Consider the following 16,295-nt stretch of genomic DNA (forward strand, 5'->3'; position numbering starts at 1 on the left):
TGAATTGGATATACAAAACAAAAAAAATGGATTTTTGTGAACTGAATATGCTGGACTTTACTGGACACAATATGACATCAACATGGATTTCTTTTTTCCCCCAACATTTTATATAATATACAATTAACTGATCATGAAAATCATTTAAAACTAAGAATGGTATTACTTAATGAGACACTAGACACTACAAAAGTAGCCTGGCTTTACCTATGATACAATTCAAAAGTCTGTATTTTTCAAAGGATGTTGTTTACAAAGGATGTACAGAATACATTTAAAAGCTAAGGATGGATAAAAATGTATGACCTTTGTAAATAAAATACAAGAATTTTTAATATTTAATAAAGAACCTGAAACCAGCCCTCTGTAAAACATTTCATGAACATAACGTACAAAGCAAATGTCGTGTGTCACTCTGTCTCACTGGGAGGATTGACAGCAGATCCTTGAATGATGTCTCTGATTCTCTGTGTATCCACCAACAGCGCTTCATTATTAGGGTCAATCTTCAGAGCAGCAAGGAAGTCTTGGAGCCCTGAAATGAAATTGTAGGTAGATCAGCTGAGACCTGGACACCTTTTGAGTCACTGTAAAAAACACGCTCCACATATTTGACCTTACCCTTGCCCTTAGGTAGGACAAAGTTACTGTCATGCAAGTTACAACTCAAGCCTTGAGTCATGGCTAACAAGTTCTAAGTAAAGTCCGAAACAAATCACTGAGTGCAACACATCAACTTATTGACATTTTAAAGCAACAAACCTTCTGGATAGGCCTGCAGCTCGCAGAAGGCAGATCCTCGACGGACAAAAGCTCGAACTCTGGCAGCTGCATTGGCAGGGACTGGTGGAGTCAGCAGATCAAGTGCCTGCAGTAAAAAAGTGGGCAGATGTTTACTGTATAAGATAAGATAAGATAAGATAAGATAAGATAAGATAGAACTTTATTAATCCCTCGGGTGGGTTCCTCTGGGAAATTCGACTTCCAAAAAAAGCACAGCAACGACCAAAGTTACAGTTACAGAACTGTTATATATACACACACACACACACACACACACACACACACACACACACACACACACATATATAAATACAGAGACAAATATAAATAAAATATACAAAGGGGATAAATAGAATAAATAGGAATAAAAAATAAAAATACAAGTGAAATGTATGTATTGTGTATGCTATTCCTCTGGAAAGTAAATAAATCTTGACCATTCATTGTCAGAGTTGGACCATCCAGAGCATCTGTCAGTCCACCTGTGCAACAAATCCAGTTGTGAAATTTTCTCGCTGCTAAAGTCAATGTTTGTGGTTTTATAACAAAGTGGAAGCCACTGGGAACAACAGCAACTTCAGCCACAAAGTGGCAGACCACGTAAATCAACCGAGCAGGGTCAGCCGATACACAGAAGTTCTGCAGAGTCTGTTTATTTACCATTAGAGCAGTGGATTGGTCTTTTATATGTTCCACTGGAGCACTCAAAGTGCTTTACACAACATGCCTCTTTCACCCATTCATAAAAGCAAATTTTTTTACTTGAGTGCTTTGTATCTAAGATTCACACATTCACACTCATACTCCAATTGTCATGGTCTGGCAGTTCTCACCGGCAGACCTGCCCGTTGTGTCCATGTTTGTGGTGTTTTTTGTTCTCCCTCCTTTTCCCCGTTTCCCCGTTATGTGTGTTTATGTTGACGTTCGTGCTCCCGGAAGTTTAGGATCCCCAATGATCATTCGATCCAAAAGTGTTCCTGCTGTGGAGGCAGCCACACCTGTCGCTCATCAGCTGCCGCCAGCTGCAGCTGATTGAGAGCGTCCTAACAGTGTGGCTGGATCGTTGAGTTTACCTCATCAGTACAGCCGTGGACTTGCTTTTGAAAAACCTCGCTCTGGAGATGGATTGCCTAGCTAACTCACTGTGTTTATCTTCACTAGGAATCGGGAGCAGAGTGTGTTTTCACAGGAGCAGAGTCACGGATTGCATGGGAGTTTGCCATTTCACTGTTCACGGACACAAGCACTGTGTGGGGATTTTGAAGAAGATCACCTTGCCGGGACTTGTATATATTTTACCTGTTGTTTTTCACTGTAAATAAATTCACTATTTTCTCTCAGAAGAGTCCCGTGTTTGGGTCCGGATCCTACCTACACCCTGACCCCATTGGATGCTTCAGAGAATACCTTGCGGTTAGTATCTTGTCCAAGGATAATTGTCATGTAGACTGAGGCAGCCAAGGTCCTTCTGAATAGTAGATGGCCTGGTTTACCCCCTAAACCACAGACACCCCTTCTCCATCTGGCAATCCGATGGATGAGTTTTGGTTTGTGTCAGCAGAACAGTACTTGTCTGACTGCAAGTGTAAAGTTTGGTGAAGGCGGGATTATGGTGTGGGGTTATTTTTCAGGTGTTGAAACTCTTAATGCTTCAGCATACTAAGACATTTTGGGCAATTTCATGCTCCCAACTTCATGAGAACAGTTTGGGGATGGTCCCCAAGTGTTCCAACATAACTGCACACCAGCACACAAACCAAGGTCCTTAAAGACATGGATGAAGATGTTTGGTGTGGAAGAACTTTATAGGCCTGCAGCGAGTCCAGATCTCAACGTACAGAACACCCTTGTAATTAATTAGTGCAGAGACTAATTCTTCCCAGGTCTACTTATCCTTGTGCTGACTCCCAATTAATGTCTGAACTCATAAATGCACTTTTGAAATAATGGTCAAAAATTTCTATAAACACACTCCTAAACATTGTGGAAAGCCTTCCCAGAAGAGTTAAAGCTGTTATATCAGCAAAGGGACCTTATCATCATATCAAACCCTATGGATTAAGACTGGGATGTTAAAACGTAAGTTCATATACATTGGTTGATGAGCGAATACTGTTCGCAATACAGGATATAATGCAGTGATCCTAGTTCAAATCTGCTCTGAGTGTCATGATCCTGGGTCCTTTTGACCCAGCGTTTTGTGTTTTCTCTTCGCGATTTTGGTTCTGTTCTTCCTCTGGTTAGTGTTTACTCTGTTCTGCCCGTGTGTTCCTGTATCTAGTCCGCGTTTCTTAGTTTGTGTCCTTTCATGTGTAAGTTCCTGTTTTATTGTGAAGGTCTGTGTCTTATGTGAGTGTTTTCAGTTTGCCTCCCTAGTCTCGTCATGTTAATTACTCCCAGCTGTGTTCCCACCTGTATGTAATCTCCCTGTGTTCTCTGAGTGTATTTAAGTTGTGTCTTCTGTCATAGTAGTTGCTGGTTCGTCTGTGTTGTTTCCCCTCGGTCTCCCTGTATGTATTTCCCCGGACCTCCCTGCACCGTCATTCTTGGTTTGTGTTGTTAGTTTACCCAGTTTAGGTTTCAGTTTCATGTTCCTAGCACCTTTGTTGTTTGCATTTTTGTTGTTAATAAACCCTCACCTGCACCAGAGCTGCCGCCTTTCGGTCCTATATATATTCCACACGGCTTGCCCCTGCAAACCGTGACACTGAGGCCATTTAATGCAACTCCCAGCTTTCTGCCTGTCTATCACAAAAAAGACTAAAAAAGGTAAAAGTAAAAATTAAAAAAGCTATAAAAGAAAAAATACCTGAGAGGAGTCTTCAATGGCCTTGTGAAAATTTCTTAACTTCAGATGGCATGCGGCCCTGTTCGAATGCAAAGCAGGGATCTTCCCCATAACCCTGATAGCCAAGCTATAGGCATTCACTGCTCCCAGGAAGTCCCCAGTGGCAAAACATTTGCTAAAAAATAAAGTTCTGTTAAACAGAGCTGATAACAAAGAAAATACAATTAATTAAACAGTGAAATTAAGCACGAAAAAAAAAAATTACAGTTACCCCAAAAATAACAATAGTTTGTACTTAGAAAAATAACAAAAAAGTAAACCTCCTTAGAGACACTTTGAAAGTACAGGTAAGGAAAACAGTTAGTTAACAGTCAAACTGTTAAAAAAATGTTTTGGAGCTTGTTAAACTCTGCCCCTAGAAAATATTTCAATCAATAAAAAACAAAATCAAAAAACCCAAACTAACACTAAACTAATAATAACCAGACTAAAAAAGGACATCCACCCTGGAAACTAAACTGAACTGAAATTGGAAAGAAAATCTTGAAAGTTACTAAAAATTATAAAAAAAATAATTTAAATGTTTTTTTAAACTAAACTCTGTTTGCTGACACACTTCACTCACTCTCCTTTGTCCTTTAACCAGTAAGGGTTCCTCTCCTCTTCCTTCAGGTCTTTTAGCTCACCAACATCCACATTCACTTTTCGTCGGGTTTCAGCTTGTTTTCTCAGCCACTAGTTGGTTAAAAACAAACAAACAAACAAAAAAAGCATATAAAAAAGTGACAAAGGTGTGTCTTCCATCCTACTGGGTGATCTTCAGTATTTGAAATTATTCTCAATAGCAGGGCCAGCAGTAATGTTATCTGTTTTACAAACAAAAGCCAGATCTACATAAGTGATCAAATAGCAGTGACTGTAGAAAACATGTACAACCTGACAGCTCCCCCAAAATGAATCCAAAGCATCTCTATTGCCCCCTGGTGCCTGACTGCAGTATTAATCATAAACCCCATGTCTTCCATGTTAGCAGATAACACTGGGGTCAAACTGTCAAACTAAATCAAAAGTTGCTTCACCAAGTTGCTTTGCAATCACTAAGAAACCTGTGCATCTCTGCTTGGAAACTGCAGATAAAGCCTGAATTTTGAGAGGTGGTCCAGTATTTACTTTCCAACAGAGTCAAATGTTAGGGTACCACCCAGTGTTTTGGTTATTGGACTTTTTGGACCTTGTTTATCGTTATAATGTTCCACGTTTCTTAGTCTTTATTTGGTATTGTTTAGTTTTCTTGTGCTTTTTAGTTTCATCCTTTGTATTTCCATACATAGAAAAAGAAAAGTATGGAAATACAAAGGATGAGACGTATGTATAAACTGTTTCCCAGTTTAGTCAGTCTTGTCTTCATGTTTGTTTGCCTAGTTGTCTGTTTTACCAGTTGTGACTCTGTGTGCGTCTCTCACCCTCTGTCTCTCGCTCTGTTATGTGTCTCAGTGTGTGTGTTTCTCGTACTTCCTGTTTAGTTTGCCTGTAAGTCCTGCATCTTTGACAGCGACTGTCTGCTCTACACTGACAGCCTGAGGTGTTCTGCAGTAAACTGCACTAACTGTCAGAAAGACGTGTGGCATCATCACCCTTTTTTGTTAAGCTAAAGGTGTTTGTAAGCTAATCAGTAATTAGTCCTTAGCTATCGTGCTAAAATGAACAGTCAGCTGTTGGGGAAAGCTGGTGTTAGTTTACTAATCCATGCATATCAAATAAAGCTTATCCTTATCCTTATCAATCAAATTAACCTGAAAAAAAACCTACTGTATGTTTGAATGTTTCAAAATATTGTATACTTCAATCCCTCATAAATAGCACGTTTAACACAGTTTTAACAGAAGATGAAGTACTGAGAGGACTGAAAATGTTGCCACTGTATTCTTCACAATGACTGGCTGTAATATCACTTCCAGTTTGTAACTTCTGTTTCTTGATAACACAACTGATTTTAACTAAATAAAAGACACAAGATTAATTGGGAAAAAAAAGTGTGAAAAATATAACAAAGTCTAATATGCTGTGCTGAAACCAAATATAAACATTTGGTGTTTAAACAAATTGTATGTTTAATTTCTCCACTAATTAATTTTTCAGCACCAGCTGTTTATATTTATTTATATTTTTTTTTTACATGTCAGCTGTCAGCAGAACTGTAGACTCACGAAATGTGAAGAAAACATTACCTGTCGGTAGAGTGAAGATCCACTTTATTTCGGTTTGAGAGATAAACTGAACTGCACATTTGACATTTGGTGATGATTCTTTTTTCTTTGTGGTAATATGATCTGCCCTCAGATTCAGACCTCAGAACCATCCAGTGATAACAGATATATCACACTATATATGCTCATTTAATCTTGGAGTAAATTTGTCATAACTCATAAATTAACTGATCAAAAAAAGCTAAAGGTACCAAATGATGTACTGTCAGTGAAAGCTGTAGGTGTTTTACTGAGAAAGCTAAAGGCAAAAAGGGATTAATCATCTATATAACTTATAAAGAAAGACACATTAAGAATTGTAAACTGGAGTGTTTGTTTTGTTGTTTAGCAAGCTTCATACTACTAGGACCAAGCTGGCCTTAACCCAGGAAATCCAGACCAGCTTTGGTCCTAATGGTTTCTGCAGCTTGTTTTTCCCCAGGGTGAATTTAGCTGCTGATAATATTGTGGACTCTCTTTGTTTATGTCATCCCCAGTCTTATGTTCAAATCACAAAAGACAACATCTAATTTGCAGATTATTCAGATATTTACAGTAACTCTGGGCCTCTGTGGAGTGTGCAGTTGATGTCGTCTCCAGTTATAAAACGAGGATAAAAAAAACTAAGGAGTGATGAATTATTCAAACATAATGACAGCAACAAAGGTGTGTAGCATGGCTAACTAGCCAACAACAAACCTTTAATGCAGTGCATTAAAAGACCCCATGTGTGAAGTGCATGGGGGCACTTTTGCAGTCACCAGCGTGTGAGTGGATGGGAGTGTGACGCAGCATCTCAGTCCTACTGGGCAGATTCTGGCTTTAAAAAATTCCACATGGTAGCCCTCACAAGTGCACAGTGGGAAGTAGTGAAGCCATGGCATCCATCTGTCATACAGTCAGTACAGCTAAGATGCAAAAATACTCCATATTATTTTTTTTCTATTTCAGTTTTTCCCCCCCAGTGGATTAATGTTATCTTTGGGGACCAAGGGAGTGTACAGTTATCCAAATACCCGAATGAACAACCACATTTTGTATTATATAAATGATCATGCAATAATTTATTTGCTACACTCTGTACATATGTATGTTAAGTGTGATTAAAATCCTAACTCTTAGACTGGAGCCACAGTCCATGTTATTGTTGTTCAAATACTCTCTTAAAGTGGTTATTTAAACTCCATACTCCATAATTCTTTTTGGTGGTGGTATTGGTTTTCACAGCATTCAGGAACTCACCTCCTCCTCCTCTGGAAGTCTGGACTCTCTGAGAGCTGTTGGAAAGATTCTTGGGGTGAATGTAACTTGAATGTTTCCACTGAGTCTTGGAGGAGGGAGTTCATGTTGGGCTTTCTTGCTCTTTGCATTACTGTTGCTTCTTTGATCTGCAAGCAGGAGTATGTTCATTAATATCAGCCTGTATAACGCCAAATCTAAGCACCAGGAAAAAACAATGTAGACTGCAAGACAAAATTGGACCATTTGTCATTCTATGAAGCTTCACTTTAAGCACTTTGCCTACCTCACATCCATGGCCAATTTATAATTACCAATTAACCTAATATACATGTTTTTGGACTATGTGGTAAAGCTGAAGTACTCAGAGGAAGGCAGACACAGGATAAGATGCAAACCCCACACAGAAAAACTCTGGGAGTCTTTCTGTGTGGAGCTGAGACTCAAACCAGGAACCTTCTTGCTATGAGGCAACAGCTCTAACCATGACACCATGCTACCTAAAAGAAGTGTAATGATGGCTTGAGGTTAACAATGTTAATTCAGAGCAAGAGGGTCCTGGGTTCAAACCCAGTTGGAGGCCCTTTCCGTGGACTGCAGGCTCGCCATGTGCTTGCATAGTTTTTCCTGTCCTTGCAAAACATCCTAGGTGAATGCTGCCTATGTCACCTCAAGAGTTGCATTTCCTGCTTTTTTGTTTATTTGTGTTTTTTTTTTACTCACCCAATTTCATTTTTTCTTGGTTGGGAGGTCCACATTTTTGCCTCTCTGTCTCTGTTCTTAGTTGGCGTGCTTTGGCTTTTTGATTTTGCAATTTTAGCTGGACATCCTGCTCTGCTTTTTGTTGTTGTCTGAAATGCCATGCAGCCAACTCTTGTGTGGTTTTCTCTTGTTCTGTGTCCTTTATCTTCTGGATACTGTCTCGTTCCTCTTTTTCAAGCTGAACTCAAGGAAAATATAACAAAACACTAGAGGCTCTTTTCAGGATCAAACAGGAGAATTTGGTGATTAAACAGAGTGGAAAATTACCTTTATCACTGTCTCCAGAGCATATTTGTTCTCTTCTTGTTGTTTTGCTGCCTTGTTTCTAGACTCTGAAGAAAGCTTTTCGTGGTATTTTAACAGGGCCCTCTGTCTGATCTCCATTTTTTCTTTATTATCTGAAAAACATTATGAACTTAATTTAATCGAGTAATTTCACTAAGATTAAAATCCCAAGTAAAGCCTGCTAGGGTTGGTTGGGCAACTGGGCGAATATCTATCAACAACTGAACTGAAGTAATACTAAAGCTGAAGTAACTTCATGTGCCCAACACGTTTATGAATACTGAACAGGCAGGGCACAGAAAGGGTAGAAAAATATGCAGTGATTTCCAATTTTGATAGAAGCTGTGCACAGAGCATCAGCAGAGGAACAAACAAGGAACAAACTTCTAAAACACTCCTGATGTGATTTGAAGCATTTTGAAGAGCAAAACAAAGCTCGGGATAATGCTCTCCCTCTAGTGTCTAAGGGTAAAGAAATAGCAGCTTAATATGAGCTCCAGTGACTAGTTCAGTGTCTCCCACACCTATACCTCACCTGGTATATTTGGTGATTAATTTTAGCATTTCTTTTTTTTTTTTTTTTTATTAATCTATAAGAACGATCATCCCGGGGATGAGATATTTACCAAAGTATCTGGCAAATAAAATATCTGAGGAGAAGAACCTTATAACCAATCAACCAGCTGGTTAACCAATGAAGTGTGTGTGGCTCTTTTTCTGGTGCAAATATAAACGGACACATATTTATGTGTGTCATGTTAAAAAGATGCTACATTCTTTTTCAATTCTAAGGTTTTACATATCAGGACATAATAGAAAATGGCACTTAGCATGTCTTAAAATGAGATAAACAATGACATGGCTTACCTAACAAAACCCCTGCAAAAATGCACAAGCACTGTTTGAAAAAATAAGCCTACCAGTTGGTATCACAGTTTTTCTTGATTTCACAGCAGAAAAACATTCTCACTACTCTTAGTGCAGCTCTCAAATCAGTAATGCATTTCCCCACCCATAATAGCTTTTGTCATTGTTTTTATGGACACTACTATTGTTTTCATGTTGTTTTCAACATTAACAGTTTGTACTTTGTCAATCATGGACTACGAAATGGAGCAGTCGTTAGCCATATCCCCTACATGGATGGCATCAAGCTGTATGCCAGGAGTGAAAAAGACATCGACTCACTGACAGATGTACAGCTAGAAGTATAGTTGGATTCTGGGAATCCCGCAGATAAATGGGAACCATGAAGAGGCCGCTAGGAAAGCCACAACTCATGGATCTTTGTTGTCTCATGAGATAACAGATGCACAAACTGGTGATGGCTAACCAACCAGACGTAGACAAGCAGAGAAAGATGGCCGTAATGACAGACGTAGCTATACCAAGTGATAGCAACGTCAGATGTATAAAGGCTAATTTACACCCCACTCTCAAAAACTGATATAGATTTAACACTGCCTGTGTAGCTAGATTTAAGAAATACGTGCTTAGAGTTTAAGTTCTTAAAAAATGTTTACTGCCATCTTGTGCTAGTACAGAACATGACATCATCAGGTTTCTTGGTTGGTTGCAGTCAATACACTCACATTAGTTTATGTTAGCTAATTTTAACAGAACCAATAACCCAAGGGAAGACAAGGGAAGGCAGTACAAAGGTGACCCCTTAGGGGGCCTTAGGGGGCCACCTTTGTACTGCCCCGAGCTGCAACAATGTTTATCTTAAGAAACCAAGAATATACTGTTCACTTTCACTCTGTCTCTTAAGCAGTAAGCGTTTCTTCATTGGACTAGCTGCACTGAGACAGAAAAATCCACCTGTTAGCCATAATTTTCGTTTTTATAAACCATTTTATGAATCAGAACAGTGTGGAGGGGAGCCTGTTTGAGTCAGGTGACAGGTGGTTCGCTGGATGGACAAGCTGGAGTCAGAAACTGTTTTTTCCTTGTGTGGCTGGATGTACAGAGAGGTGCAATCAGCTGATGTGATCAGCGCTATTTTATGCAATAAAATAGTCTCTCTATCCCAAGAACACTCAAACAGTTAACAACATATCAGGTTACTACATGTGCCTCACACTACAAACATAACTATGTTTCTTATCGAGGCATAATTGGGAATCCAATGATGTCATGCTAAACATGTTTTGATAACTTTAACTTTCAGCACTTGTGTTTTAAATCCAGCTACACAGTAAGTTTTATATCCTTGTCAGTTTATGAAACCAGGGCTCCATGATGTAAATTAGCCTTAATACAGGAAGTGTTTCAAGTCAATTTTACATAATTTTACAAGCTTGTAATTGCCAGATAAAAGCCCTCAAGAGACACTGTTCACAGGAAAACATCCAGCTTACCACATCAAAAACTTCAGGACTGCTGCATGACCAACTCTGTCTCTTCTTGAACTGTCACATGTACAAATGTATTATGATACATTATCATGGGTTCAGAAGACCAGAGCCTTGTTGTTTACTGAAATGACCACAAGTTGAAGCTCTTACCCGTACTTATCATCAGATGCTTCCACACTTTGTTGGTCCTTTTTGGCAAAGTGATGACTGCACATCCATTTGCAACCCTTACTGCGATTCTGTCATCATCAACAGGCTCAAACAAGAAGGCTTCAAACAGATAAGGCGGGAAATGCACCTGTGAATGAATACATATTATACTGTAAGAATTGTTGTTAAGAGAAATGTAAGACCATCTTCTGGTTCTTGTTTAGCGATTAATTTGAATTGAATTTTGAATTTATATGTACAGATATATATTTTTTTATACACACACACACACACACACACACACACACACACACATACATATATATATATATATATATATATATATATATATATATATATATATATATATATACACACATACATACAGTGGGGCAAAAAAGTATTTAGTCAGCCACCGATTGTGCAAGTTCCCCCACTTAAAATGATGACAGAGGTCAGTAATTTGCACCAGAGGTACACTTCAACTGTGAGAGACAGAATGTGAAAAAAAAATCCATGAATCCACATGGTAGGATTTGTAAAGAATTTATTCGTAAATCAGGGTGGAAAATGAGTATTTGGTCACCTCAAACAAGGAAAATCTCTGGCTCTCACAGACCTGTAACGTCTTCTGTAAGACGCTTTTCTGTCCCCCACTCGTTACCTGTATGAATGGCACCTGTTTGAACTCATCATCTGTATAAAAGACACCTGTCCACAGCCTCAAACAGTCAGACTCCAAACTCCGCCATGGCCAAGACCAAAGAGCTTTCGAAGGACACCAGGAAAAGTATTGTAGACCTGCACCAGACTGGGAAGAGTGAATCTACAATAGGCAAGCAGCTTGGTGTGAAAAAATCAACTGTGGGAGCAATCATCAGAAAATGGAAGACATACAAGACCACTGATAATCTCCCTCGATCTGGGGCTCCACGCAAGATCTCATCCCGTGGGGTCAAAATGATCATGAGAACAGTGAGCAAAGATCCCAGAACCACACGGGGGGACCTGGTGAATGACCTGCAGAGAGCTGGGACCAAAGTAACAAAGGTCACCATCAGTAACACACTACAACGGCAGGGAATCAAATCCCGCAGTGCCAGACGTGTTCCGCTGCTGAAGCCAGTGCATGTCCAGGCCCGTCTGAAGTTTGCCAGAGAGCACATGGATGATACAGCAGAGGATTGGGAGAATGTCATGTGGTCAGATGAAACCAAAGTAGAACTTTTTGGTATAAACTCAACTCGTCGTGTTTGGAGGAAGAAGAATACTGAGTTGCATCCCAAGAACACCATACCTACTGTGAAGCATGGGGGTGGAAACATCATGCTATGGGGCTGTTTTTCTGCCAAGGGGACAGGACGACTGATCCGTGTTAAGGACAGAATGAATGGGGCCATGTATCGTGAGATTTTGAGCCAAAACCTCCTTCCATCAGTGAGAACTTTGAAGATGAAACGAGGCTGGGTCTTCCAACATGACAATGATCCAAAACACACCGCCCGGGCAACAAAGGAGTGGCTCCGTAAGAAGCATTTGAAAGTCCTGGAGTGGCCTAGCCAGTCTCCAGACCTCAACCCCATAGAAAATCTGTGGCGGGAGTTGAAAGTCCGTGTTGCTCGGCGACAGCCCCAAAACATCACTGCTCTCGAGAAGATCTGCATGGAGGAATGGGCCAAAATAGCAGCTACTGTGTGTGCAAACCTGGTAAAGACCTATAGTAAACGTTTGACCTCTGTTGCCAACAAAGGTTATGTTACAAAGTATTGAGTTGTATTTTTGTTATTGACCAAATACTTATTTTCCACCCTGATTTACGAATAAATTCTTTACAAATCCTACCATGTGGATTCATGGATTTTTCTTTCACATTCTGTCTCTCACAGTTGAAGTGTACCTCTGGTGCAAATTACTGACCTCTGTCATCATTTTAGGTGGGGGAACTTGCACAATCGGTGGCTGACTAAATACTTTTTTGCCCCACTGTACAGGGAGTGCAGAATTATTAGGCAAGTTGTATTTTTGAGGAATAATTTTATTATTGAACAACAACCATGTTCTCAATGAACCCAAAAAACTCATTAATATCAAAGCTGAATGTTTTTGGAAGTAGTTTTTAGTTTGTTTTTAGTTTTAGCTATTTTAGGGGGATATCTGTGTGTGCAGGTGACTATTACTGTGCATAATTATTAGGCAACTTAACAAAAAACAAATATATACCCATTTCAATTATTTATTTTTACCAGTAAAACCAATATAACATCTCCACATTCACAAATATACATTTCTGACATTCAAAAACAAAACAAAAACAAATCAGCGACCAATATAGCCACCTTTCTTTGCAAGGACACTCAAAAGCCTGCCATCCATGGATTCTGTCAGTGTTTTGATCTGTTCACCATCAACATTGCGTGCAGCAGCAACCACAGCCTCCCAGACACTGTTCAGAGAGGTGTACTGTTTTCCCTCCTTGTAAATCTCACATTTGATGATGGACCACAGGTTCTCAATGGGGTTCAGATCAGGTGAACAAGGAGGCCATGTCATTAGTTTTTCTTCTTTTATACCCTTTCTTGCCAGCCACGTTGTGGAGTACTTGGACGTGTGTGATGGAGCATTGTCCTGCATGAAAATCATGTTTTTCTTGAAGGATGCAGACTTCTTCCTGTACCACTGCTTGAAGAAGGTGTCTTCCAGAAACTGGCAGTAGGACTGGAAGTTGAGCTTGACTCCATCCTCAACCCGAAAAGGCCCCACAAGCTCATCTTTGATGATACCAGCCCAAACCAGTACTCCACCTTGCTGGGGTCTGAGTCGGACTGGAGCTCTCTGCCCTTTACCAATCCAGCCACGGGCCCATCCATCTGGCCCATCAAGACTCACTCTCATTTCATCAGTCCATAAAACCTTAGAAAAACCAGTCTTGAGATATTTCTTGGCCCAGTCTTGACGTTTCAGCTTGTGTGTCTTGTTCAGTGGTGGTCGTCTTTCAGCCTTTCTTACCTTGGCCATGTGTCTGAGTATTGCACACCTTGTGCTTTTGGGCACTCCAGTGATGTTGCAGCTCTGAAATATGGCCAAACTGGTGGCAAGTGGCATCTTGGCAGCTGCACGCTTGACTTTTCTCAGTTCATGGGCAGTTATTTGGCGCCTTGGTTTTTCCACACGCTTCTTGCGACCCTGTTGATTATTTTGAATGAACCGCTTGATTGTTGGATGATCACGCTTCAGAAGCTTTGCAATTTTGAGACTGCTGCATCCCTCTGCAAGATATCTCACTATTTTTGACTTTTCTGAGCCTGTCAAGTCCTTCTTTTGACCCATTTTGCCAAAGGAAAGGACGTTGCCTAATAATTATGCACACCTGATATAGGGTGTTGATGTCATTAGACCACACCCCTTCTCATTACAGAGATGCACATCACCTAATATGCTTAATTGGTAGTAGGCTGTCGAGCCTATACAGCTTGGAGTAAGACAACATGCATGAAGAGGATGATGTGGACAAAATACTCATTTGCCTAATAATTCTGCACTCCCTGTATATATATATATATATATATATATAATTATTATGATGTCTTAGCAATGGCTTTTTCTTGCTGCAACTCGTCCGTCAAACCTGCAGCTTGAACTCTTCTCTTCTCAGTTGAAACTAAGACTTGTTTACTACAACCACTATTAAGCTGTGCTTGAAGCTGTTGTCCTATCACGCAAGCTGTTAACTCTCAGAAACTTGTCCTCTGGTTCAGTTGTGGCTTTGGGTCTGCCAGACCTATTCCTATCAGAGTGTGCCCCAGTTTTTAAATGCCTTTTGATGGTGAAGGAAACTGTACTCAGTGACACTTTGACTTTCTTGCAATTTCTCTATAGGAAAGACCTACATTTTTAAGTGTTATGATGGTCTGTCTCTCTTCCATTGTTATTTGCCTTTTTCTCGAGGGTATGGTACAGTGTGTTCCGACACTGCTTTTATGCAGACAGAGGGGGACGGTAGAAAAATATCCGGTCGGGAGGGGGGGCTTTAATGATGCATTTGGAAAAACTCATGCAGAAAGCTTAATATGGTCATGTCAATTTATATTTATATATTTCTTTTCCTTCTTTTCCTTTTCACGTAGATGGCAACAAAAGCATTGATAAAAGCGCTCGAAAATATATACGGCAGCTGAGTTGGCTGCTGCTCACAAACTTGATCAAACTGCCGTACATCGTTTCAATATGTCTCAATTCTGTGTGACACAGAAAAAAAATGCTATGCAGTCTAGCTTAGTCTCTGACTGAGACGAGTCCCATAGATATAGTATTTGATACACAAACAGTAAAAATACAAAACTCCTTTATTCAGAACTTTACCTTGAGGTAATCGTCCGTACAGACAATGTCTACCTTCCCGGCATTCGTTCCTTTTAGAGGCACATTAATGTAAAGCGTCGTCTCCGTCTGGGTCCAGACGTAGTCCATCACGACCAGAGGCATTTTTGGGACAACTGAGCTCACTGTTTGATTCACCTGATTTTAGAAGAGCCAGAAGGTTGTGCTTTGATTAAAAAAAATCGCTCTATTTCCTTTCATAAACGTGTCCGACGTGAAGTCCCGTCGCACCTCGCCATGTTACTATGGTAACCATAAACAAAATGCTGACTTTGAGTTTGTCGGAAAAACCTAAACTGAAATTCGTAACGCATAACCACAATGCATTAAACATTTTTATATATTCTTCTATAAAAATCCACAAAGCCGAAATCCATAACCTTTCACAGGAAGTGCACTCAACCTACGTAAGAGGATTAAAGGTGCTGACAAAAAAGTGGGGGAATCATTTCTATTTGTTTGTTGTTGTTGTATTTCCAGAATCCTGAAAAAAAATCTGTTTCTTCAACTGGATTGGACACGGAGAATTCAGGCTTTTCCCCCCTTAGAATTCTGGAAAACAAACAAACAAACAACAACAAAAACCCCAAAACAAAAGACTCACACAAATTTTGTTTGCCAGTGGCCCTGATGCTCTTTCATAACAACCTCATCTTTGAGGTTAATTTAATAGAAAGTTTTTTCACTGAAGCTTAACTCTAAGATCTCCTTTCAAAGAGGAGAAGCTACCAGACCCAGACTCAGTGGTTCTCATAACTCACTTCAAATGTTGTTACTGTTAATCAGCTCCTGTCTTCTCAGATTCAGCTAAATGCTACAAAACTATTCAGATGGTGCTTGACGGTGCAAATGGATAATGACCCAATGCAACCTAAACGTTTCCCTAGGCTAACTAATAAGATAGTCTTAAATACTCAAGTTAGTCACTGAAGGCTGTCTAGAGCAGTAGCAAACAGCAAATGAAGGTGGCTGGAGTAAAGACTAGTGCCGTATGCTACAGAGCAAATTCAACATACCGAGGGTATCATTACATTATCTGGTTTCAGTTACCTTGTCACTGGTGATCAGGATCATGGGGATGATATTGTTAAAGCATGACCTTGATCACAAACTGATTGAGCTAAAACACAACATACAATTAACAACATAAAACAACAATAGTAAAATGGGTAAAATAGAGACATAAAATTATCTATATAACATATAAAACATACCTCACCAACTGACCCATGCTTAGAGGCAGAAATGAGCATTTTACAGATACTAGGTTGAGGTTTTGTTTGATTTGTTAAAGTCACTTTGTCTTAT

At 39.7% G+C, this 16,295-nt stretch overlaps 1 protein-coding gene across 1 annotated transcript; it reads right to left on the reverse strand.

Moving 5' to 3' along the window:
* Positions 1 to 410: 410 nt before the first annotated feature.
* Positions 411 to 15,092, reverse strand: dnaaf4 (dynein axonemal assembly factor 4). The gene is made up of 9 exons (XM_085357835.1): positions 14,970 to 15,092; positions 10,611 to 10,758; positions 8,086 to 8,216; positions 7,780 to 7,996; positions 7,060 to 7,205; positions 4,197 to 4,306; positions 3,593 to 3,746; positions 763 to 868; positions 411 to 535 (listed from the first exon to the last, which is right to left on the reverse strand). Exons 1-9 carry the CDS (start codon positions 15,090 to 15,092, stop codon positions 411 to 413), a joined length of 1,260 nt encoding a protein of 419 aa, XP_085213961.1.
* Between the last annotated feature and the right edge of the window lie 1,203 nt (positions 15,093 to 16,295).

Source organism: Diplotaxodon limnothrissa, linkage group LG7 (genome assembly GCF_057381915.1).
Source record: "Diplotaxodon limnothrissa isolate DT_005_m linkage group LG7, D_limnothrissa_male_GT1.1, whole genome shotgun sequence".
In the NCBI taxonomy this organism is placed as follows: Eukaryota; Metazoa; Chordata; class Actinopteri; order Cichliformes; family Cichlidae; genus Diplotaxodon; species Diplotaxodon limnothrissa.

Coding starts and splice junctions, on each gene's coding strand:
- dnaaf4 (XM_085357835.1), bottom strand. CDS start 15,092: ATGCCTCTGGTCGTGATGGACTACGTCTGGACCCAGACGGAGACGACG. Junction 7,997..8,085: donor CTCTGGAGACAGTGATAAAG/GTAATTTTCCAC, acceptor CCTTGAGTTCAG/CTTGAAAAAGAGGAACGAGA. Junction 536..762: donor GCTGCAGGCCTATCCAGAAG/GTTTGTTGCTTT, acceptor ATTTCATTTCAG/GGCTCCAAGACTTCCTTGCT.